This window comes from Melanostigma gelatinosum, assembly GCF_949748355.1.
Source record: "Melanostigma gelatinosum genome assembly, chromosome: 2".
NCBI lineage: Eukaryota > Metazoa > Chordata > Actinopteri > Perciformes > Zoarcidae > Melanostigma > Melanostigma gelatinosum.
In genome coordinates, this window is record NC_136635.1 from 13,463,076 (window position 1) to 13,482,449 (window position 19,374).

At 40.2% G+C, this 19,374-nt stretch overlaps 1 protein-coding gene across 1 annotated transcript; it reads right to left on the minus strand.

Annotated features, from left to right (window-relative positions):
* Nucleotides 1-817: 817 nt before the first annotated feature.
* On the minus strand, nt 818-19,149 carry LOC306793638 (DNA-binding protein RFX7-like). The gene is made up of 9 exons (XM_079291335.1): nt 19,024-19,149; nt 16,082-16,115; nt 11,734-11,819; nt 11,339-11,461; nt 9,632-9,749; nt 8,781-8,864; nt 8,436-8,649; nt 7,501-7,781; nt 818-6,844 (listed from the first exon to the last, which is right to left on the minus strand). Exons 1-9 carry the CDS (start codon nt 19,143-19,145, stop codon nt 3,617-3,619), a joined length of 4,290 nt encoding a protein of 1,429 aa, XP_079147461.1. The 5' UTR covers nt 19,146-19,149; the 3' UTR covers nt 818-3,616.
* Nucleotides 19,150-19,374: the final 225 nt, after the last annotated feature.

Sequence of the window (19,374 nt, forward strand, 5' to 3'; positions counted from 1 at the left end):
TACAATCAGCAAAAAGCAGTGCTGTAATGTAAATAAGAACAATGATTTAAGTACATATGTGAGGTACTTTACTAATAATAACATAGTTTTTAATGCAACTTTAACATATTTCAGAGGGAAATATTGTATTTTGTATTCCCACGACATTTCTTTCACATCTCAGTACCTCATCCACCGTACTGACATAAAGTAAAAGTACTATTGTATTATTATTATTATCAGTGATGATAATATGTAAGCTGTGTGTATGTTGTATTCAGTCATTTGAGGACAATATTAATCTTAAAGTAACTATATCTGTCGAATAAATGTAATGGAGTAGAAATATTAATTAGCACAAAATGAAAATACACAAATAAAGTACCTAAACTTTGTATTTAAATAAATACAAGGACTTGTATTAGTTCCGTTTCACTAGTGACATTGACCTTCAGTCTAATTATGGTGTAGTGTATATATGGAGTTGTTATATCAGCCAAATTAATTTGAAGTCAGGATGCAAGGACTAAAATGTTTGTCACAAACAATATGTGTCATGAAACGCAATTGTGTGCTCTGAATTTGAATTAATTTGTTAATGTGAAATTCAGCTTCTCCCAAATTCAGTCGGAAGTCCAAACTAAATAATCAGATTGCTGTCATATGTGAGACCTTGCATATGTTAACTATAGCTCAATATTATAGGTGAAAGATGTTTGTATTTTTTACTTTACTAGATTTCAAATGTGAACAAGCATGCGATACTTGTGCATTTAGCTTTTATGCACATATCAAAAAGAAAACACTGATTCCACAATACTGATGTACTTAAAATGTTTATTGTTTGAAAAACTCTTTATAAAGCAGTATCAACAAGCACTTCCCCTTATTAAAAAAAAATCCCGATACACTGACCACAGCAACACAACAGTAGAGGGCAGTTCTACAGCTCTGAACCACGTTCAGCAAGAGGAAGGGTAAAGTCTTAAACACAAACCAGAGTTAACCAAATAAATGCTTTGTTTGTTTTTACAGACACGGTAAAGAGAAAATAAAACGAAAATAAGAAACGTTTGTCTAAATTGATCAATGTTAAATCATACTCAAAATTAGATCATATATTATAATCTGCTTTTACAGAAATGAAAGGTTTTATAAAAATGTATAAAACAACGCACAACATTTATCAACACACTGAAAGAGATTCAATGTTCTGCGTCTGCATTATATCATTACATTAATATTACACCTTATAGTTATGGATTGTCTAATTTACACATTTTAAAAACGTGAGCAAATATTTTCTGCGACAATTTTCTGCCAAAATTCATTTCTGAAAGGTTTTGAATTTTGAGAGTTTTGTTCCATTTTCTTATTATTCACCACATTGGACAAATCATCTGTTGAATAAAAGCACTTCATATGATATGTGGTTATTTGCTATGACACTTAAAATGTATGCTACAAAACATCTTGACAGTGCAAATCAGATTATTGTGAATTCCCAAGATTACATGGTTTGCATCTTCTGTACAAACAACACACTCTGAATAAATATTCAAAACACAAACACCCTGAACGACGGTGAGACTGACTAAAAATAAAAACACACTCTCTAGTGCTAACACAGAGAAACAGGATCAATTATAGTGTCTTTTTAGCCTCCATAAAAACATTATTTACCTGTTGGTTTAACAAAAGCATCAACAATAGTAAACAGAACATTAACATTGTCCTGATGAACTAATTATATAAAGAAATGTTTTTCCAGTGCTGCAACTGTCACCAATGTTACCAAATATAACTCAGTGTGTCACAGATATCTCAGTGCATGTTATATTTAACAGTTAGTCTTTGGTATGGACATAAGGCGTAAAAACCAAAACCCTCCGGTGTCTGCAACCTGTGAGCCTCATCTCATCTGTGGTGGCATGACTTCTTTACACACAGCTCTTCATCAGTGCAAAACAAGACTTCCATATATGATCAGTGATTTCATGATTGAAATCCTCAGGCCATGCGGTCAAACATGTTCCTCCATCATTCAAATTGAACTCAGTGCATTTATGTAAAGAAACACAAGTACTACAGATTGTCAGTGCAGTATGATGAGAGTGCTACATTAGTGCTACATTATCTTTAGAGATAAGGAGTACATTAATGCTCAATTTCATCTATTTAGTGAATTTTTGTTTATCAGATGAAATCAAGGAAGTTATTTGCACACAGTACAATAATGCATTTTCTGAGTGCAAAGGAAAATGGCTATTATTATTATGTCCCGTAACTCTTTATACAAGAGTCATACTCTAAAAGTTTAGTTGAATTATTGTCAAATGGCTTCTTTAATAAATTATTTCCATTTTTAATCTACAAGTGGTTAAGAGTAGAGCCCTCATCTTACACTGCTGGTTTTCTTAATATATCTATGGATTTAACAATTGACAAAAAAAATGTTTTTTCCATGTAAATAAAAGAGCTTCATTAGGGTTTCTGCAACTTTATAGTTTAGATTATACAAGACAATTTATCTTTTTTCATACTTTTTGCAAAAATGTGGCTTGAAAAACAAGACAAAGTGCAAAAGAGGCCTAATTCTACTAGATCATCATCTTCAAGTTGTCAGAGCTCTATATTGAGCAGACGTTTGATTGTGGTGATGATTAAGACATGAGAGGTTGACTGCCTTGACTCTTTAAATCCATTGGAGAGGCACAAAGTCTGGGATGACTGTCAGGAACGACATCTCAAAGCTTGAAAATGTGGACCAGATGAACTGACAGTTTAGACATTGATCACTTTCTTTTATGGCTCTGGTACGCTTAAAGTATTACTCTTCATGTATTCCATCAAACTGATCCCTCAGTGTTCATTTTTATATAATCAGATAATCTATTTTATATGATTCCGCATCCTATTATATGCTCCATGCCAACTCCAGCAGATCATAAGAATAAATTAAATGTATTTCTATTGTTGAATTTGGCTCTATGTTTCTGTTATGTTACATTTCTATAAACTGAGTGTACACTTTCAAACATGTCTTGTTAATATTTTTTGCAGGGAAAGAAAATGCACATAAACTAGACTGACACCTAAAGCTCCTGCAAAGATAATTTGCGATACTTGCAGTTTTTTTCAGTGAATATGCATCGCACACAAATGTTGCAAATGTCACTATTGTCACTATTATTAGTTCAGCAGTCATTTTTCTCATTATGCTTTAGTTAGATAATGCTTCAGTTAAAAGAGTTAGACACAATGATATTAAGAAGTAGTTATAATAAAAAATCACTTTTTCATTCATTTATACAATTCGTTACACTAAGAAATCCACGGCTGTTATGATTTCGTCACTGACTTTTCAGTGAAAGGTTGTTTTTTTTGTTCAGTAACTTTTTGTTTACTTGTTGTAAATGCTCTTGATCAAACAACGTGAGGCGATGTGCTCTGATTAAAGGGAAATGACCAGCATTTTAATCAGAGCGCTGCAGCATAACTGCAGTTCAGCCTGGCACTTAAACTGGACAAACCTCAATGTGTCCAGTGTTGCAATATAAAGTGTAAATACCTGAAAATAAATAAACAAAACCACAGGTTAACATGTTCAACATGACAAAAAAAAAGAGCTCTATTCTCAACCCATCAACCCAACAGTTGGATGATCTTTGCTTTCGAGCCAGTCAAGTCCACTTGAATGGGCCGTATCGCTGGTAATTTGCTGAAACAGCACATCATTCACCAACTCCTCCTCTGCGGTAGCATGTTGATATTGCCCTTGCTGCTGGTTGGGGTCAAACAGAAGGTCTGTGTCCAATGCGTTAAGGTCATTGATGCTACTGGAGAGATCCGATGTCATTCTGATTTCACAAGGGAAATCTGCCGTGCCCGTAGTTAGCCCTGACACCTGGTGCATGAGCTGACTGCCAGCAGTAAGGCTGTTGTCTGCCAGGAGGTCTTTCACAGTGCTGCTGAAATCCAACTGCTGCTGTAGTTCTTCTTGATGCTGCTGAGAGCTCAGCGCTAACAACATAGACTGGGCCTGTTGTCGCTGCTGCTCTCTAGAAGCTGATTGTACTCGGCTGTTAACTGCCGAGAGAATCATTTGTTCATTAATAGCATTCTCGATGAGGTAATTTGGCCTCTGCAAATTGCATCTGCTGGTGGAGTCACAGGTCATCAGGCTGAGGTGATGGTCACTGCAGGAGAGGCTGGCGTCGGACTCGAGGATCTGCGTGAGGTTCATGCGTGCAGTGTAGCTGGGGGGGAAATTATTGATGCCCAGCCCCCGAACAGTGTCGTCATGGTCCCCATCCAGCTTGCTCAGAAGGACATTGGTGATGTTTTTGCTGTGGCAGTGTTGGCCCGGCGTGGGCCGGACCTCAGTTTGCATCATGACGTTGAGCGGCACAGAATGGCTCCTCTGCGCCATGCTGCTCACCCCAAGATTTGTCTGGCTGTTTGCAAAGATGTGTAACATCTCTGGCGTCACAGGAGAGTTAAAGGGAGACGCCACTGAACAAGGGATATGGGGAAGGTTTCCTGTGTTTCCACTCAAGGTCCTCTGATGCACAGCGGGACTTACACTGCGACATCGAAAGGTTGTAGCAGGTGTGTTGGTGGCTTTGTTATCCAGAGGGGCCGGCACAGCAAAGCCCTCCTGCTTGGCCATGTTAGTTACCTGCTGCTGCACGGGCGAGATGGGAGTCAAGCGCCCAAAATGGCTGTCGTGGTGCCGTGCGTGAGGGACGGCGAAAGCGTGAGGTTTTTGGAAATGGTCACCTATCAGGCTTTGATAGCCGGGGAGGATTCCCATTCCACTGTCGGCCTTGTTTAAGCTCCCGCTGCTGCTGTTGTAACTGGTATTCATCCACTCCAGCCTGGTCTTGTCTGGGTGGGTTGCCATCGGTCTCTGCATGGGCTTGACTGGGCTGCTGGAGATGGTGCTGCCGTCGTGGAAACCAGTGATGCTGGAGTTGATGGGTGTGAATGCAAACGGGTTTCTGCACTCCACTGGACTGGGAGGCACAGTGCTGCTGCAGTTGGACTGTGGAGTACCAACTGGGGTGTGTCGACTGCTTCCCAGTGCGCTGTCCACTGGTGTCGTGGAGGCGATGCGGGAGAAGGGGCTCTCTCTGGTGAAGCCTTGGATTCCTCCCATCATTTCCGACGTGGGTGTGGGAGTTGGAGTCGGTGTTGGAGTTTGGATCGGGTTGCTGCGGCAGTTTGCAGCATGATAGTAAGCAGACATGGTCTGATTGTTAGACATTATGTTGTCTGGCATCAAAGCCTGTTGGCCCTGCAGACTAACACAGGTTTGAAACTCCTGCAGGTTGTTAAGTTTCATCTGCTCCTCCATCTGCACCAGCTCCTCCACAATGCTGTCCTGAGTCACATCATCATCAAAGGGAAAGTAGTCCATATCAGTCTGCATAGGGAGCTGGCTTGACGCTGAAGCTTGATTCAAAAAGTCTAAGGGTGTAGTAACAGGGATAGACGAGTAGGTATGTTGTTGAGCTCCCTCCAGGCTCCCTTTGGCTGAACTCCGAACATCACTCATACCTGAATGTGTTTGGAGGCCGGGGTCATTCGGTGTGGCATGCACGTTGGACATCGTGTGCCCCTGCTGTTGCTGAATTAATGCGTGACTGACTGAGGTGCAAGTTTCCATAACAGTGGAAGTGTTTTTCCTCTGCATTGAGCTCTGTGTTTTGGCAACAGAGTAGAAGCCACTGGCTCTGACAGAGGAAGTGCAAGGTGCGTGGACTTGAGCAGATGGGACGGTCTCTACCTCTCTGGCAGCTGGTGCACTTTCAGGTCTCGTTGGAGCTCCTGGCCTGTAAATGTTATCAACCGTGTTTCTAATCCCATATACAAGACCAGCACCGCCCTCTACTGGCTGCTGGGGCATAAAAGCCCTTTTGATTGGAGAAAGGTCTGGACTGAGGCCTGAACGTTTCCTGAGGCTCTTAGTGGACAGGAAACCTTCCTTTATTGATATCAAACTGCTGCTTTCCCCAAATGAAGGTGGTGTGCTGGTGTTCAGGAAAGAAACAGCGCTGGCATTCTGAGTGGAGTGAGTTAAGTGCAAAGCGCTTGTATTATTAGCGCCGTTATTGCTGTTTCCGACTGTTGCCACGGTGTTAGAGCTTAAAGAGGAATTTCTATTGCAATTAGAGCTGGATGTGTCCTCCAGACCCAAGAAGCCTTTAGACTGAGGTATGGGCACACTGGCAGCCCTATGCAAAGCCCCTCTAGCCCTATTTGCCATTGCCTCTTGAGGGAAAACTCGAGCACCAGGATTTTGCATTTGGCTGTATTTATGGATAGCTTCAACTTCCATTTCAACATCGATGGTATGAGTGTTAGTAGTCTGCCCGGACCTGGCCACCGGGGCCAGAATGGGGACTGCAGAAGTACTCCTCGTGCTTTGATTGGAGCTGATGTCTTCTGCAAACGAAGTACTACTAATGCCTGCAGATGCCGGCCGCAGAGTGGCGTTTGCGAGGGAAGTGGTGGTATTGCTGTTGTTGGGTGCGAGCGATATGGCTGTCATCTTGACCAAACTGACTGGGCTGACATGACATGTGGTCATCACTGTCTTGACAGGGCTGTTGCCGATGATCATGGTGGAGGGCGAGCGCAAAGTGATAGCAGTCGTGGCCGCAGGTTTGGGCAGGATTTGCGCATAGCGCTGCCGAGCAGTGCGGTCTCCCACTGGACTGCCTCTAATATTTTGTGGGGTTTTGGGGCTCTGTTTCACTGCCTGGACCGGCTGGGTCACCATTTGGAAGTTAATAGGCAGCATTTTGCTCTCCACTGTTCCCATTGGGCTGGGGGACAACAGCTGCCTGCTTCTTTGTACCTGCAGGGAGGGAAGGTCAATCAGAAAGTGGACAGCTGAATTCTAGATCATTATCAAAAGGTCTGCAATAAATAGTTAGTTCACCTTAGTTTACATTATGTTGAATGGATAACCCATTAACTCTGTAAGCTGTTATGATGAAATAAATCCAAAATAAATTCATATTTGTTTTGACCAATCATGTGTTTGCCTAAGAATTGCAGCTTTACACTCATATCCGAACAAAATGACTCACTAAAATGTTGAGTGACTTTGAAGTAACAAACATCATTGACTGTCTCTATTACTGTTTTGCACAGTAGTCCATTCAGCGTTTCTACACAGAAGACGAGAGGTATAATCTTCACCGCAATTTGCATTAGTGTGATTACTTCTTCGATGTCAGTAAATTCAGTATTAAATGATTTATTTGAATAAAAAAAAGATGACTGCACTCATCTTCACTCATTTATTAATTCACTGCGTTATTAGATTTAAAAAAAGTAGTGATTTTGGATGCAAATTGTGTTTATCAGGTTCTAAGCATTAACAAAAAATATATCATTTCCCACTTTAAGTAAAATTTCAATCAAATCTAGATTTTTATTTACTCTACAGTAATAAAGACAGGACACAACAGTGTAATCGACATGCCGCTGAGAGTGCTGCTCTCTCACCGCGATGGGGCTCGGGACAGCAGCGACCACGATGCCAATGGTTGGCTGAGGTGACAGAGGGGTTGGGTTGGCACAAGGCACGCGGTCATCTGCCCTCTTGGTTTGCCCCTCTCCGGGTAAAGGAGAGTGCAGCTTCTGCTCTTGTTGTTTCCTCTGGATCTTCCTCTGGAGCTGCTGCTTTGCGTCGACAGAAGGTGAGGACAGGGTCGTCACATGAGGCTGGAAGGAGTGAGCCTCAGCAGTGGGGACGAACGCTGAAACCGTCTGTGAAGACTTAAGCTCTAAAGAAAGGAGACAGCGGTAGGTTAGAGATGTATCATGCTGCTGTTAATAGCAAAAAGTAAATAGCCTCATCATCATAATATGTGAAGACAATATGCTGTGATCATGGCACTTCATTGGAAAATAGCCTCACTTATTGTTTGTAATACTTAACATCCAGGAGTCCACGCTTTCAAAAAGTCCAAATAAAACATGAATACAATAATGGGTGCAAGGTCCAAAATCTAAGATTAAAAACCCAGCTGATCCCAATACAACACAATCAAAATCAAATAACAACATACATTCATCAATAATATCAACAACTGGATCAAACTATATACACATAAGATAAACAAAAACAAATTCAAACCAATAACTACAAAAATACAACCAGCTGCAACATTAGATAGGAACATTCATGTATGTATGTTCAGTCATATAGTCTGATTTAAGTGCAAATGCATTTGGTTCAAAAATGTGTGAGCCCTTGTTGATTCTATAATATTGAATATTTAGTTTTTCCACATATCAAATGAGTGTATGTTTGACCAGAGGTCTCCAGTAAAGATGAAAAAGTCAGGTCTGGTAATTGAAAAGGCAGCCGCCTCAAGATGCCACAGTCGACCTGTTTTTACACAGGCGGCATGAAGCCGATTTAGAGAGCGTCTAACCTGTTGCTGTGCCGGTGATAATGGTGAGAGCTGCCAGAGACTTGTTGCTGATGTAATGGCTGTCGATTAGGAAGCGAGCCAAGTCTTCCACGGCATCAAACTGCCGTTTCAGCACCTTTTGGGCCCACTCACACACCAGATCACAGGCTGCAAATCGTACGTCCTCCTTTATGCTGCTCAGCTGGCCCGGTGACTCTAAGACATCACACTGGAGCTACACACAAACGATTAGTGTTTTTACATATATACATGATACATTGCATGACAGGACATTGAAAATAAATCGAGTCAAAGAGATTTAAGGATATTTTAAAATATTAATAAGGAAGATCTAAATGTGCTTACCCCATCCCCTGTTTTGTGGAGATCCAGAGAGGGTAAAGATGGCATGTGAACAAAGAGCCTCTTCCTCAGTCCACTGTAGCAATATGTAAGCTGGTGTTAAGATCAAAAACATGTGATTCCAATGTCTGCAGTAATATAGATTCTACACGTTCCAAGGAATGTACCGGTAACCAGTTTTCCATTGTATTAGAAAATTGGACGATTTAATTTTCCCAAACTCTGTTTTTCATTTGACAGATCAATGTAAAATTAAGATTTTAGAATTTTTTCATATCTAGGGCCTGTTGGATATAAAAATGAAAATCTGAAAAGTATATATTCCGAGCCTGAAATTGGATATTCAAGAGTTTCCAAAATGTTTAACCACTTTGCTGCAGTAAAACTACTTTCATTTAAAATGTGTTTAATATGTTGATATTGTACCAGTTATTTTACAACTACTTTAATTAGTGCGTATTGTCAAACTATGAATGAAAACAAATCCTTGATCCCTCAGACACCAGCAGTTTGCTAATACAAGTTCAAAACAAACTCCCTAAAAGTATTTCGCCATCATAACCCATAAAACTCTCACACCAAGATAAGTCATTAACCTGAATGACTGAAGGCTATAAACACAAATCAAGTTTTGCACTTTTACGCCATCAGCAAAATAGAGGAGAAATAAAAATCACAATTGTGCCGTGAAGGTTAAGATCACGGTGGCCTCTGTATTATGCTCCTGCTTCAGAGGCAGAGGGGGACTTTATTTCATTTCACATCTATATTTAGAGAGCTTATGAACTGCAACAGCAGATGGTCTGTGACCAGAGACAGACCCAAACTGTTACAATCCATTCCACTGAAGGATATTTTGATTTTCCTCTCATGCCAAGTCGACGCGCCTTCATGTTCGGGAAGACATTTTTCATCATTTTCCCAAAATCTGCAGCACTCAGTGGTTGGTAGTTTAGATTGTCACAGAAGCTCCTGAAAGACAGAATGGACAGAACAAATGAAATCACAGGGAAAATTCCATCAACACCTTTTATGTGCCGGCCATAACCTCTCACAACGCTAATGCAGCCCCTGTCTCTTTGCTGCATTTCTTCGACAGTGTACTCTGGCTCAAATAAATACGTTTGAATATCCGAGCAATCCAAAATACTCTAAACTGTATCCTCGTCCATAACGTCCTCTGCACTCACATTTTGATGATGCCGTTGTAATGTAGCTAGTTTGCAATACAAGCGAAGAGAACAAGGAAGTTCAGTTTTTGAGCGGCATCTAGAGCCGGCCCTTCGGCTACCCAGAGGCTGAGACTTGAAGTCCAAGCTGAACCAGCAGCCTGGAGTTCATCCTTACATCCAACTACGTCACGTCAAATGACGGCGCTGAGCGCAGGAACAGATTTGCGAGACGGCTTATTCATTATCTACTTTAATCATCAGCTCCAGAAAAAAACAATCGCTCCGACTGAAATCAGTTATCTGCACGAGTGAGCCATCTTGCTTCCTTCTCACGTTTGTTGAGAGTTGCACATGCATAATATCAAACAGGTAGGCTCTACGGGAGAGTGTAACGTTAGCCAGAGCGAGCAAAATGTCAGCAATTTGGAAATGTTTTACACTGTAAAATCACATTTGTTGCGCACTGGTATCAGATCGGTACTCAATATCGGCAAGTTCAGGTGTTGGAGTAAAGTATGGTAAAAAGTAAAAAATGGTATTCCAACATAATAAAAAGTCAGATATTTGTCTTTTTCTTAGGTGCTGGTGGAGACCAAAAACAAAACTAAGAGGAGATTGAACAGTTACATTAATCAGGTGACCAGAAACATGACTGTAAATTAATACTAATGTTGCTTTGCAACTGCTGGATGAGTAAATAGAAAACTTTGCTAAAGTTAGGTGTGTAGCATTTGTAAAAGTGACTCACAGTTTGACAAATTTCTAAAACGAGAACTAAACTAAGCGACGTCCATATCTACATTTTTGTATTGGGCATCATCCCCATTCCCATCGAACATAAATGCAGGTAATCAAATGTTTCTTTCACGCATTTTTTTCTTGACTTCAGTACTTGCAGTATCTTTAAAAAATATAGTGCCAAATGTGATTGTTTCTTTGTACAAAACAAAATGTTTTTGTTTTAAAGTGAAGCTCATAACGCTCTCACTCTTTAAAGCCTTTTCACATGTCTATCCTAAAGGCGCCAATATTTCTGGGGGCCACTGTATTTCTGATCTGGTAGAGTTAAAAAGACAGTTACATAACACTGTCAGAGCATTTCAATGGCTGTCTCAGACTTTCCATTCTAATATTACCAACACATGGTGCTCTCTGTGATTCCCATGCCTGCTGCATCTATTTATACTGTTGCTTCAGCCGCCAGTGATTTAGAAGAGAAAGAATCTCGACCAGCAGTAGCTGTTATCTATTAAAGAGGTGAACACCAATGAAACATATTCAAATACATCGTGGAGGCTATAGGTAAGTAAAAAAAATCAGCTTTATTCTCTGTGAGTTATATATTGTATGTGTTTATGTGTATCTGCTTTGGGCTCTGTTTTCACCTACTTGTATTCATCATAGACCTCCTGTTTGGGAAGAGACGTCTCTGGGTATTCCTCCAGATGATGGCGGATCCAGTTAAACGCATGCATCTGCTGAGTGCGGCTTGATGACAGGGCGCTCTGGTCACTGGGAAAAAAACGTGGATCATTGGTTGACTGACAAATGACAAAGCAAAAGAACAACACTTGGCTCACTCAAGTCCCTGCCACCTTAAGAGTCCTGAGAAATCCTCCTCACCAAACACAATCGAACTTTGTTTGTGTGTGTCATTATTATTTTACCATTCTATATCATTCACAAACGAAACATTTTTAAGACAAAAACAAACAGAAATGTTTGCCACTTCATCAACTGAACATGTTTCTATAAATACTGTGAGAAAGCAGGTGTGTTCTTACCTTTTATCAATGCTACTGCTTGGTCCAGAAGGCAACTTAAGGTAGAGGTAGAGTTTTTCAATGTCTGAGAACTTCTCCACATCTTGCTGTAGAAATTTAAAAAAGGGTAAAAATAAAAGAATATAGTTTAAATATTTGGCCTTCCTATTCATCAGTATGTAGGTAGCTTCCTGCCTTGGATTTAAAAGTGGAGGTCGTGCTGCTACACCTGCAGAGCAGATAGTTGGTTCAGTCTCCACTGTGGTCCAGACTGAAATATGTCAACCTTCATTTGATGGATTGCCAAGAAATGTTGTACAGACATTCATGATCCCAAGAGGATGAATGATTTAACTGATTCTCTGACTTTTATCTTCAGCGCCACCAGCAGGTTCACATCTGTGGTTTTGAGTTAAGAAGTCTCAGCAACAACTATCGGCTGCATTAAAATTAAAACTGGGTCACAAGTTTATCAATCCCTCAAGATGAAGAGCAATAACTGTGGCGAGCCCCCGACTTTTGCTCAGCTGTACTTTGTGTTTAGTGCTAATAATCAAATGTTAGCTTGCCAACATGCCCAACTCTAAGAAGGTGACCTTGGTAAACATTACACCTGCTAACCTTGTCATTGTGACACATTTAGCCCACAGGCTGTTGACCGGCGGTCTCCAACAAGTAGCTCTCAAGCTAACTGCAGCATTACGGTTTCTGAGTGGCTCGCTAAAGGTTCAAAGAATATTTAGATTCATTTGATAACACAAAGTCACTTTAACTGTTTACATTTCTATCCAATCAAATTCACTGACATCCCACCCCCTTCTGACACAATCAGTTGATGATTGGATGAGTTGCGTTGCTTTCAATTTGACGCTGTGACTTCAGGCGGTGTTAGCAGACTAGCAAGCACCAGATTTAACAATGACCGCAGAATAGAACACGGCCAATAAAAGGCAAAACATTTCAATTTCAATTTTCAGGAGGAATAGAAGAAGTCCTTTGCATATGGTGGGACTGAAATAGAGGCGGTGACTGTGGTGACTGAATGTTATTAAAGGACCATACAAGTAAATTATCTCTGCTATTAGCCATGTACAACTTGTTGCTATGAGTCGCTCTCATTTTGTCGAATTAGCTCTCAGTTAAAAAAAGGTGGAGACCCCTGCTGTAGGCTGTTAAGTCGTGTCTTCTCAGTGACACAGCTCAACAGTGTACCTGCCTTTATTACAGTGAAGTAAATTATAATCCTGGCCTATTCTCAGTGAAATGTAACAGTAGTAACACAAACAGTACACACAGGCGTGTCCAACACAACTTAAATCTGAAGCAACAAGGTGCTTCACTGTATGAATATTAAACATTTATTAAAGCACAATTCTGTCATGTTATATCGTCTCCTGTAAATAAAATCAGCTTGAGTGAATACAGTAGGAAACATGTTGTTTTGTAAATCAAGACAGCAGAGGAACACCTTTCATCTTTTGTTGGGGTCTTGGATGCTGCTCTGCAGACCAGCCGAACCTCCACGAACTAAAATGAATCATCAAATTCAAGGACTCATCAGGGCTGACCTGTTAGCCTTGGCATCTAAGATGTGTGCAAACTAAACGTCCTTGGCACGGTCTGGAGCTACAAACAGTCTGAGACACTTCTAACGGCGTTTTTCAAAGGAAAAAAAACATGATGGCAGAAGAAGAAGGAGCAGTTTAAGTCCTGGTGGTTTAATTGGCAGCAGACAACACCAAACATCAAACAATACTCCAACCATGTGGGAATGATGTCAGTAACAAATACTTTGAAAAGAGTTTTATTGTGTCAAAACACTGAATTGAAGTAGATTTATGGTTTTAAACTGTTCAAAAAACACTCTTTAACGTTAAAGTGACAAAAAAATACCTCTACAAAGTGATTTCAATTTATTTTAAACATAAAATACTTCTTTGCATAAGCATTACGATACATACTGTATCTGGATGTCTAACAAGTTGTGTTAAGCCTTTTATGGATCCAGAAGGAGCAGTGCAAAATTGGTCAAATTGAGCGTGAGTTGGTGCTGAGGAAAAGGAAAGGTGTGGAGTTAGAAAGAAGTGAGTTTAACAGATATGTAGCTCTCTCCTCATCTCTGCTTGGTGCTACATCAGCCACTACTAGCATAACACACCTGAATCTCTGACCCGTGGTGTCAGTCGTGTTGCATTGTGGGTATAGTAGGCGCCAGGTTTTGACAAGAAGATTGCATGGAATAAAAAAGACGATGTTATAGGAGTGCAGTACTAAATTAGCGGAGGACTCTTTTAAATCAAGCATGAAGAAATAGAAATAGTATAATATAAATCTGTCTGAAGAGAAACTAGTGAGAAAGGACACCAAGAGACCTCTGGAGTATTTCAAAGCTTCACAGGCGGAGATGGTGCATACAACTGTTGGGAAGGTGCTTTTTTTGTCTGTCAGACTTAATCCCATGTTTGGTGTAAGCCAAACACGGCATATCATTAACCATCCCCACAGTGAAGCAGCGGGCCTAGGAGTGAGGAGCATTAGTTAAGTTTGAACCTGACTTTAAACCTAGAAGTGTAGAGATACGAGGCATTAACATGCTGCATTCTTACAGCTGTACAGCTGAGACACACACATACAGCTTAAACGGCTGCAGACAGACAGACAGACAGACAGACAGACAGACAGACAGACAGACAGACAGACAGACAGACAGACAGACAGACAGACAGACAGACAGGCTTTTTTTGTGCAGCTTTGTACACTGTGAACCTGACACAAGATGACACACGATGCTGTAGGTTTGTCATCTAAGGTGAGAGTAAGGAGAGATCAGGAGGAAGAGAGGAGGATGACAACACAGGCTTACACAAGGTCAAAAGACATTTTAGACTTTCTTTTTTTGACAGGGATGAGGGTAGACGAACCGGTCAGTACATGACATCAAACATTATAGATAGAGTATTACATAAGGGCAACCAAAGCTGGCCAACTTTTACCTTGGCTCTGCAATGATTATTTTTGTATTGAGGGTTTCTTTTATTAAAAGCTGAAACATGACACTGGGATATTCTGATAAGTTAAATGGTATCTACAACTGCTCAATACAACTTTGATTCATCATGACTTTAACAAATAAATAACAATTATTTATATTTATTCAACATGTAGGCTACAGCTCCCATGAGGCGTTAACGGTGACTGTCACACTCTCCAGGGAGCTGCACATTATTAAAAAAACGATTATATTGTTGAATAGCGACTGTGCTGGCATGTACAACACTGGACACCACTTCAGCATGCAGTACAATATTAGCCCGCTCTTGTTGGTACTCGACTTCTTCTCTGTATAGCAGGTTATGAAAGCTACTCCAGAGCATCACACAAAACCACTCCAGTGAAGTCACCACGGCCTTAGTCACAATGTACAAACAATGGACATCAAAACATGATGATCACTGAATACACCGTAAATATCTACAGCACAGCGTCACTTCTTTATTTTTTGCCCCACAAACAGCGGGAGCTGCTTGAGCCGGATTTTCAACAACAGTTGGCCAGATATTCAGTTTTCAATATTAAGTAACAGATATTCAGTTTTTAATGTTAAGTAACAGATATTCAGTCACCGAAATTCAGTTGCAGATATTCAGTTATAGATATTCGTGGTCCCCAGTGGAATCCCAATGGTTCTGGTTTACTTCAACATATACGCAAGACGATTTTCAAATGTTTCAGTCATTTTCAAGAAAAAATGCCAAATATAATGCAGGTTCTTCTCAAATGTGAGGATTTTCTGTCTGTTTCACATATATGATTACAAGTGAAATATTCTTCTGTTTTGAACAGTTGAGTGGATGAAACAAGCAATTAAAGGACATCACTTTGGGCGTCTGGGGAGCTGTGGTGGTTGTTTTGAAATGCTTTTTACTGTTTTATGGACGTAAGGATTTATTGATTAATGAAGAAACAAATCGGCAGATTAAGTCTATAATACCAATAATCGTTAGTCCTAGAGCTCAGTCATCCTTCCCAGAGCTTGACCTTTACTGTTTTTGGAACTAGTGCCACCTTCAGGTCAAAATAAAATTGGCTCCATTAAGTTTTAAATTTAAAATTGTAATGGTATCTTTAAATTTCTGGTATCCCAAGAAACAATATAAGTATGTTATAAAATCTTCTGTACAACATGTTCCGATTGTACAGACAGCATTTGTTGTTTGTTGAAAAAGGAAATAAACCCATCAGGAATCAAAAGTAGTTCAGCCCGACATGCTAGAACCAAAAACACATGAGAAAAAACATTTTACCAGTTGACTAAAAAAGTTTCATCCAAACTGTAATTTGTAGATTAAAACACGTCAAGGACACTCACCAGAATGTTTTCCACTTTTGATTGAACCGATTTGCTGCAAAACAGAGACAAAGTATAAATTAGTATCAAGCTTATGTAACATGAACGCTTGTGTCTAAAGTGTATTTATTTATAAAGCAGAGGAATGCTTGGCATGAGACAACCGTCCCTCCAGCATCTCTCAGATCATGTATCCCACCACCAGGAACACATGTTGTCATATGTAAAAAGAGAGAGAGAGAGAGAGAGAGAGAGAGAGAGAGAGAGAGAGAGAGACGGCCACTGTGGTAACATTGTCTCTGACAGAAGAACACAGTTCTTCAAGTGCAGTCACTGTGAAATCTACCATACGAATATCCTAGTCTTGAAGGAATAATTTAATAAAAAAAGGACTTTTAACCTTTACTAATGCGTATTTTAGAGTACATACTACAATAAAAGGAGCCCGGTCCTATCCATACTGACCATACTGGACAGACAAAAGATACAGAGCAAGTTAAGGACATAAACTACACGGCCCTATGCAAGAGAACTTATTCATGCAAAAACAAGCAAGAGAAGACAGATTTAAACCAATGAGGGTCAAACTAAGTTACATGAATAAAACTTCTCCAGGTCTAATTCCTAATCTGCAGACAGGTCAGGTTGTTGTTGATTAAGACACAGAAGGCACATTTAAAGACTCTTACTCGTTGACATCGGGCAGGTCAGAATCAGGAGATGCTACAGGACATGACAAGTACAGTTCACTTTAATTCACTGTTACTCAGTGCTGAAAGGCCCTCATTAAGCAGTTTGTTAGGCAGATTTGGCAGAGATCCCAAATGACACCCGAGGCACTGAATCAATGGAAGAATTGATTGAACTTTAAATCATACTGTGTATAATATTCAGGTGTAATTCAATCTCTGATTAGGTGGATTTGCTGAAAACCAGCAGGAACAGTAGCAATTGATGATAGACTATCATTGTTGATCAAGACACAGCGACGGTATAGTTCTTAAAGGTCAACGATTTCGTGAGCAGGACAAATATCCAATACCGCATTATGTTAGCATAGTGGCGTGCTTCTGCTGAGGTTTTCCTGCAGACGTTTCACCTCTGAACTGTCGTGCTTTCTAGTAGTTCAGCCTTTTGACATTTTGTGACTGTTTGACATTTAAATGATAGTTGAGTTCATTCACATTCAGAAATGAAAGGCTACTTCCAGTCAGAACACAGCCTTAAAACACAACAACCATAGAGAATATGCACTGTCAGTTGTTACCAAAATTAAGTATTTTTTCTAATGGGACATATCTTAACCATAAAACATCATTCAATTCATTAATACAACATCATAGCCGACAGATGAATTAGAACAACTGCTGTAATATTATTATTATTTGCAGGCTGTTCAACTGACTGGCAGCTCTATGCAATCCTTAAATTCATTTAGTTTCAATACATTTCACTTTTCCATGAGGCTTTGATTCAGTGTGTTTGACTTTGTTATTTGAGTAGATAAGTGTCCGTCCTGATTATTTAAAACTGGTAAGAGTATCCCAGGTCACTTGCAGTCATGCAGTTAAATTTTTTGGAAATAGTTATTTGTAGTCTAAAACCAGGCAAAGACATATAAGTTCAGTGAGCTCTTTTAAATAAACTGGTATGAGAATAATTTGGGTGATATCGTGGCCATGTCTGGTAGATGTGAGCAGTTTTCAAAAACAGATCTTGGCGATAAACATGACCTTATATTTTTATTTCAAGGGTTTAGCACAGCTGTTACGGGAGCTACATACTGGAGCTGTTTGTTTCGGCATGTCGGTCGTGTTTCGATGATGGAAATAGAGGGAACTTGAATGTAGATGACTATTACTGTGACAACGCCTTCAACCAATCAATAATCGAGCAAAAGATGAGGAGTGTGAGGTGAAGGAAGGGATGAACTAGCACCATGTTGCCTTTACTTAAGTAAAAGTAGCAAAACTCTATTACAAGTTCCATGAGTGAAAGTACACAGAACTATACTAGCAGAATCACCCTGTCATATTTATACTATCATGTACTATAACATCAGATTACTATTACAGGTGCATTTAAACTACAGTTAGTAACTTTAATGAAAATAACTTGTTGTCATATATGCTCAAACTGTCACTTTATCCTGAAAGTACATAAGACAGATAAGCTCTGCCCCCTTTTAGTGCTACTAATAGCATTTGAAAGTTTCCACTCAAAAACAACCAATCAGAGCCAATGCTGATCAAATATGAATCAATATTCTGTTACAAAATTGCCTATTTCGCACATTAAATGTTTACATATTTTAGTGTACTGTTCAGCTGTAAAATCAGAACGTTTGCTCTGTTCGGTGGGCGGTGCTTGGTTTTGGCTCGACTAATTGAAACATGGCGGCCAGGTCACAAACGTGAGGCATCTTCTGAGTTATTTGAAGGATTCCCTTCATTTTAGAGGGAATTGTTGTGCCTTTTACTCCCCGACATTCATTTGACAGTTACTTTACAGATTCACATTTTACTTGTCAAACATATACTAAGCCTATACAATATAATGCATTGCTGTTGATTAACAAAAGTATATAGTGTAGGTAAACTTGGCTCCCACTTGAGCAACTATAACAGTATGCTCCTTACATATTATTGCATCAGTAATTCAGTGACGTGTAATATGTAATAATTTAGTTCTCACAAGGGGATTCTGCTCAACAAGTACTGTTTACATTTGATGCTTGTACACTTTGCTGATAATACTTGTGTACTTTGACATAAGTCGACTACTTGTAACTAAGTATTATTACATTGTGGTATCACTGCTCTTACTGACTACTTTCACCTCTGGGTGCTGACTCTCTGACCAAGAACAATGAAAAGTCTCAGTTTAAATGTGATATATGTTGGTTATTTCCCCTTGAAGCGTCATCGTATATGCACAGTGGTAGTATGTGAACACCTCCTCACCAGATGGAGTTCTTGATCCTCAGCTGCAGAGCACTGGCCTCAGCGCCCTGCAGCCCAGTGAGCAGGCCGGGCAGACTCCTCGCCCCGCGGTCCGCCTGTTGCTGGTGGTCCTCCTCGGCCATCACGGTGGGCCACGGCACGAGTCTGGACTGGACTGGACCGGGCGGGAGGCGTGGACGGGTGTACTCGGGTTAAACAACATGGACCGGAGGTCGTCGCGATGCTAACGGGACAGCAGCGCGCCCTGTTGTTGTTGTTGCCACCCAGTCCTCCTCCGACATCGCGAGTCCCAACACTTGCTGAATTAAAGACGCTGTGCAACAAAACTACGTGTCGTTGGCAAACGCGACG

Excerpts from the sequence above, each read along its gene's own strand:
- LOC306793638 (XM_079291335.1), bottom strand. The coding sequence starts at position 19,145 with ATGGCCGAGGAGGACCACCAGCAACAGGCGGACCGCGGGGCGAGGAGT. Across the intron at positions 11,462-11,733 it reads AGCAGTAGCATTGATAAAAG|TGACCAGAGCGCCCTGTCAT; the intron begins GTAAGAACACAC and ends TTTTTTTCCCAG. Across the intron at positions 8,865-9,631 it reads GCATGAGAGGAAAATCAAAA|TATTGCTACAGTGGACTGAG; the intron begins TATCCTTCAGTG and ends CACCAGCTTACA.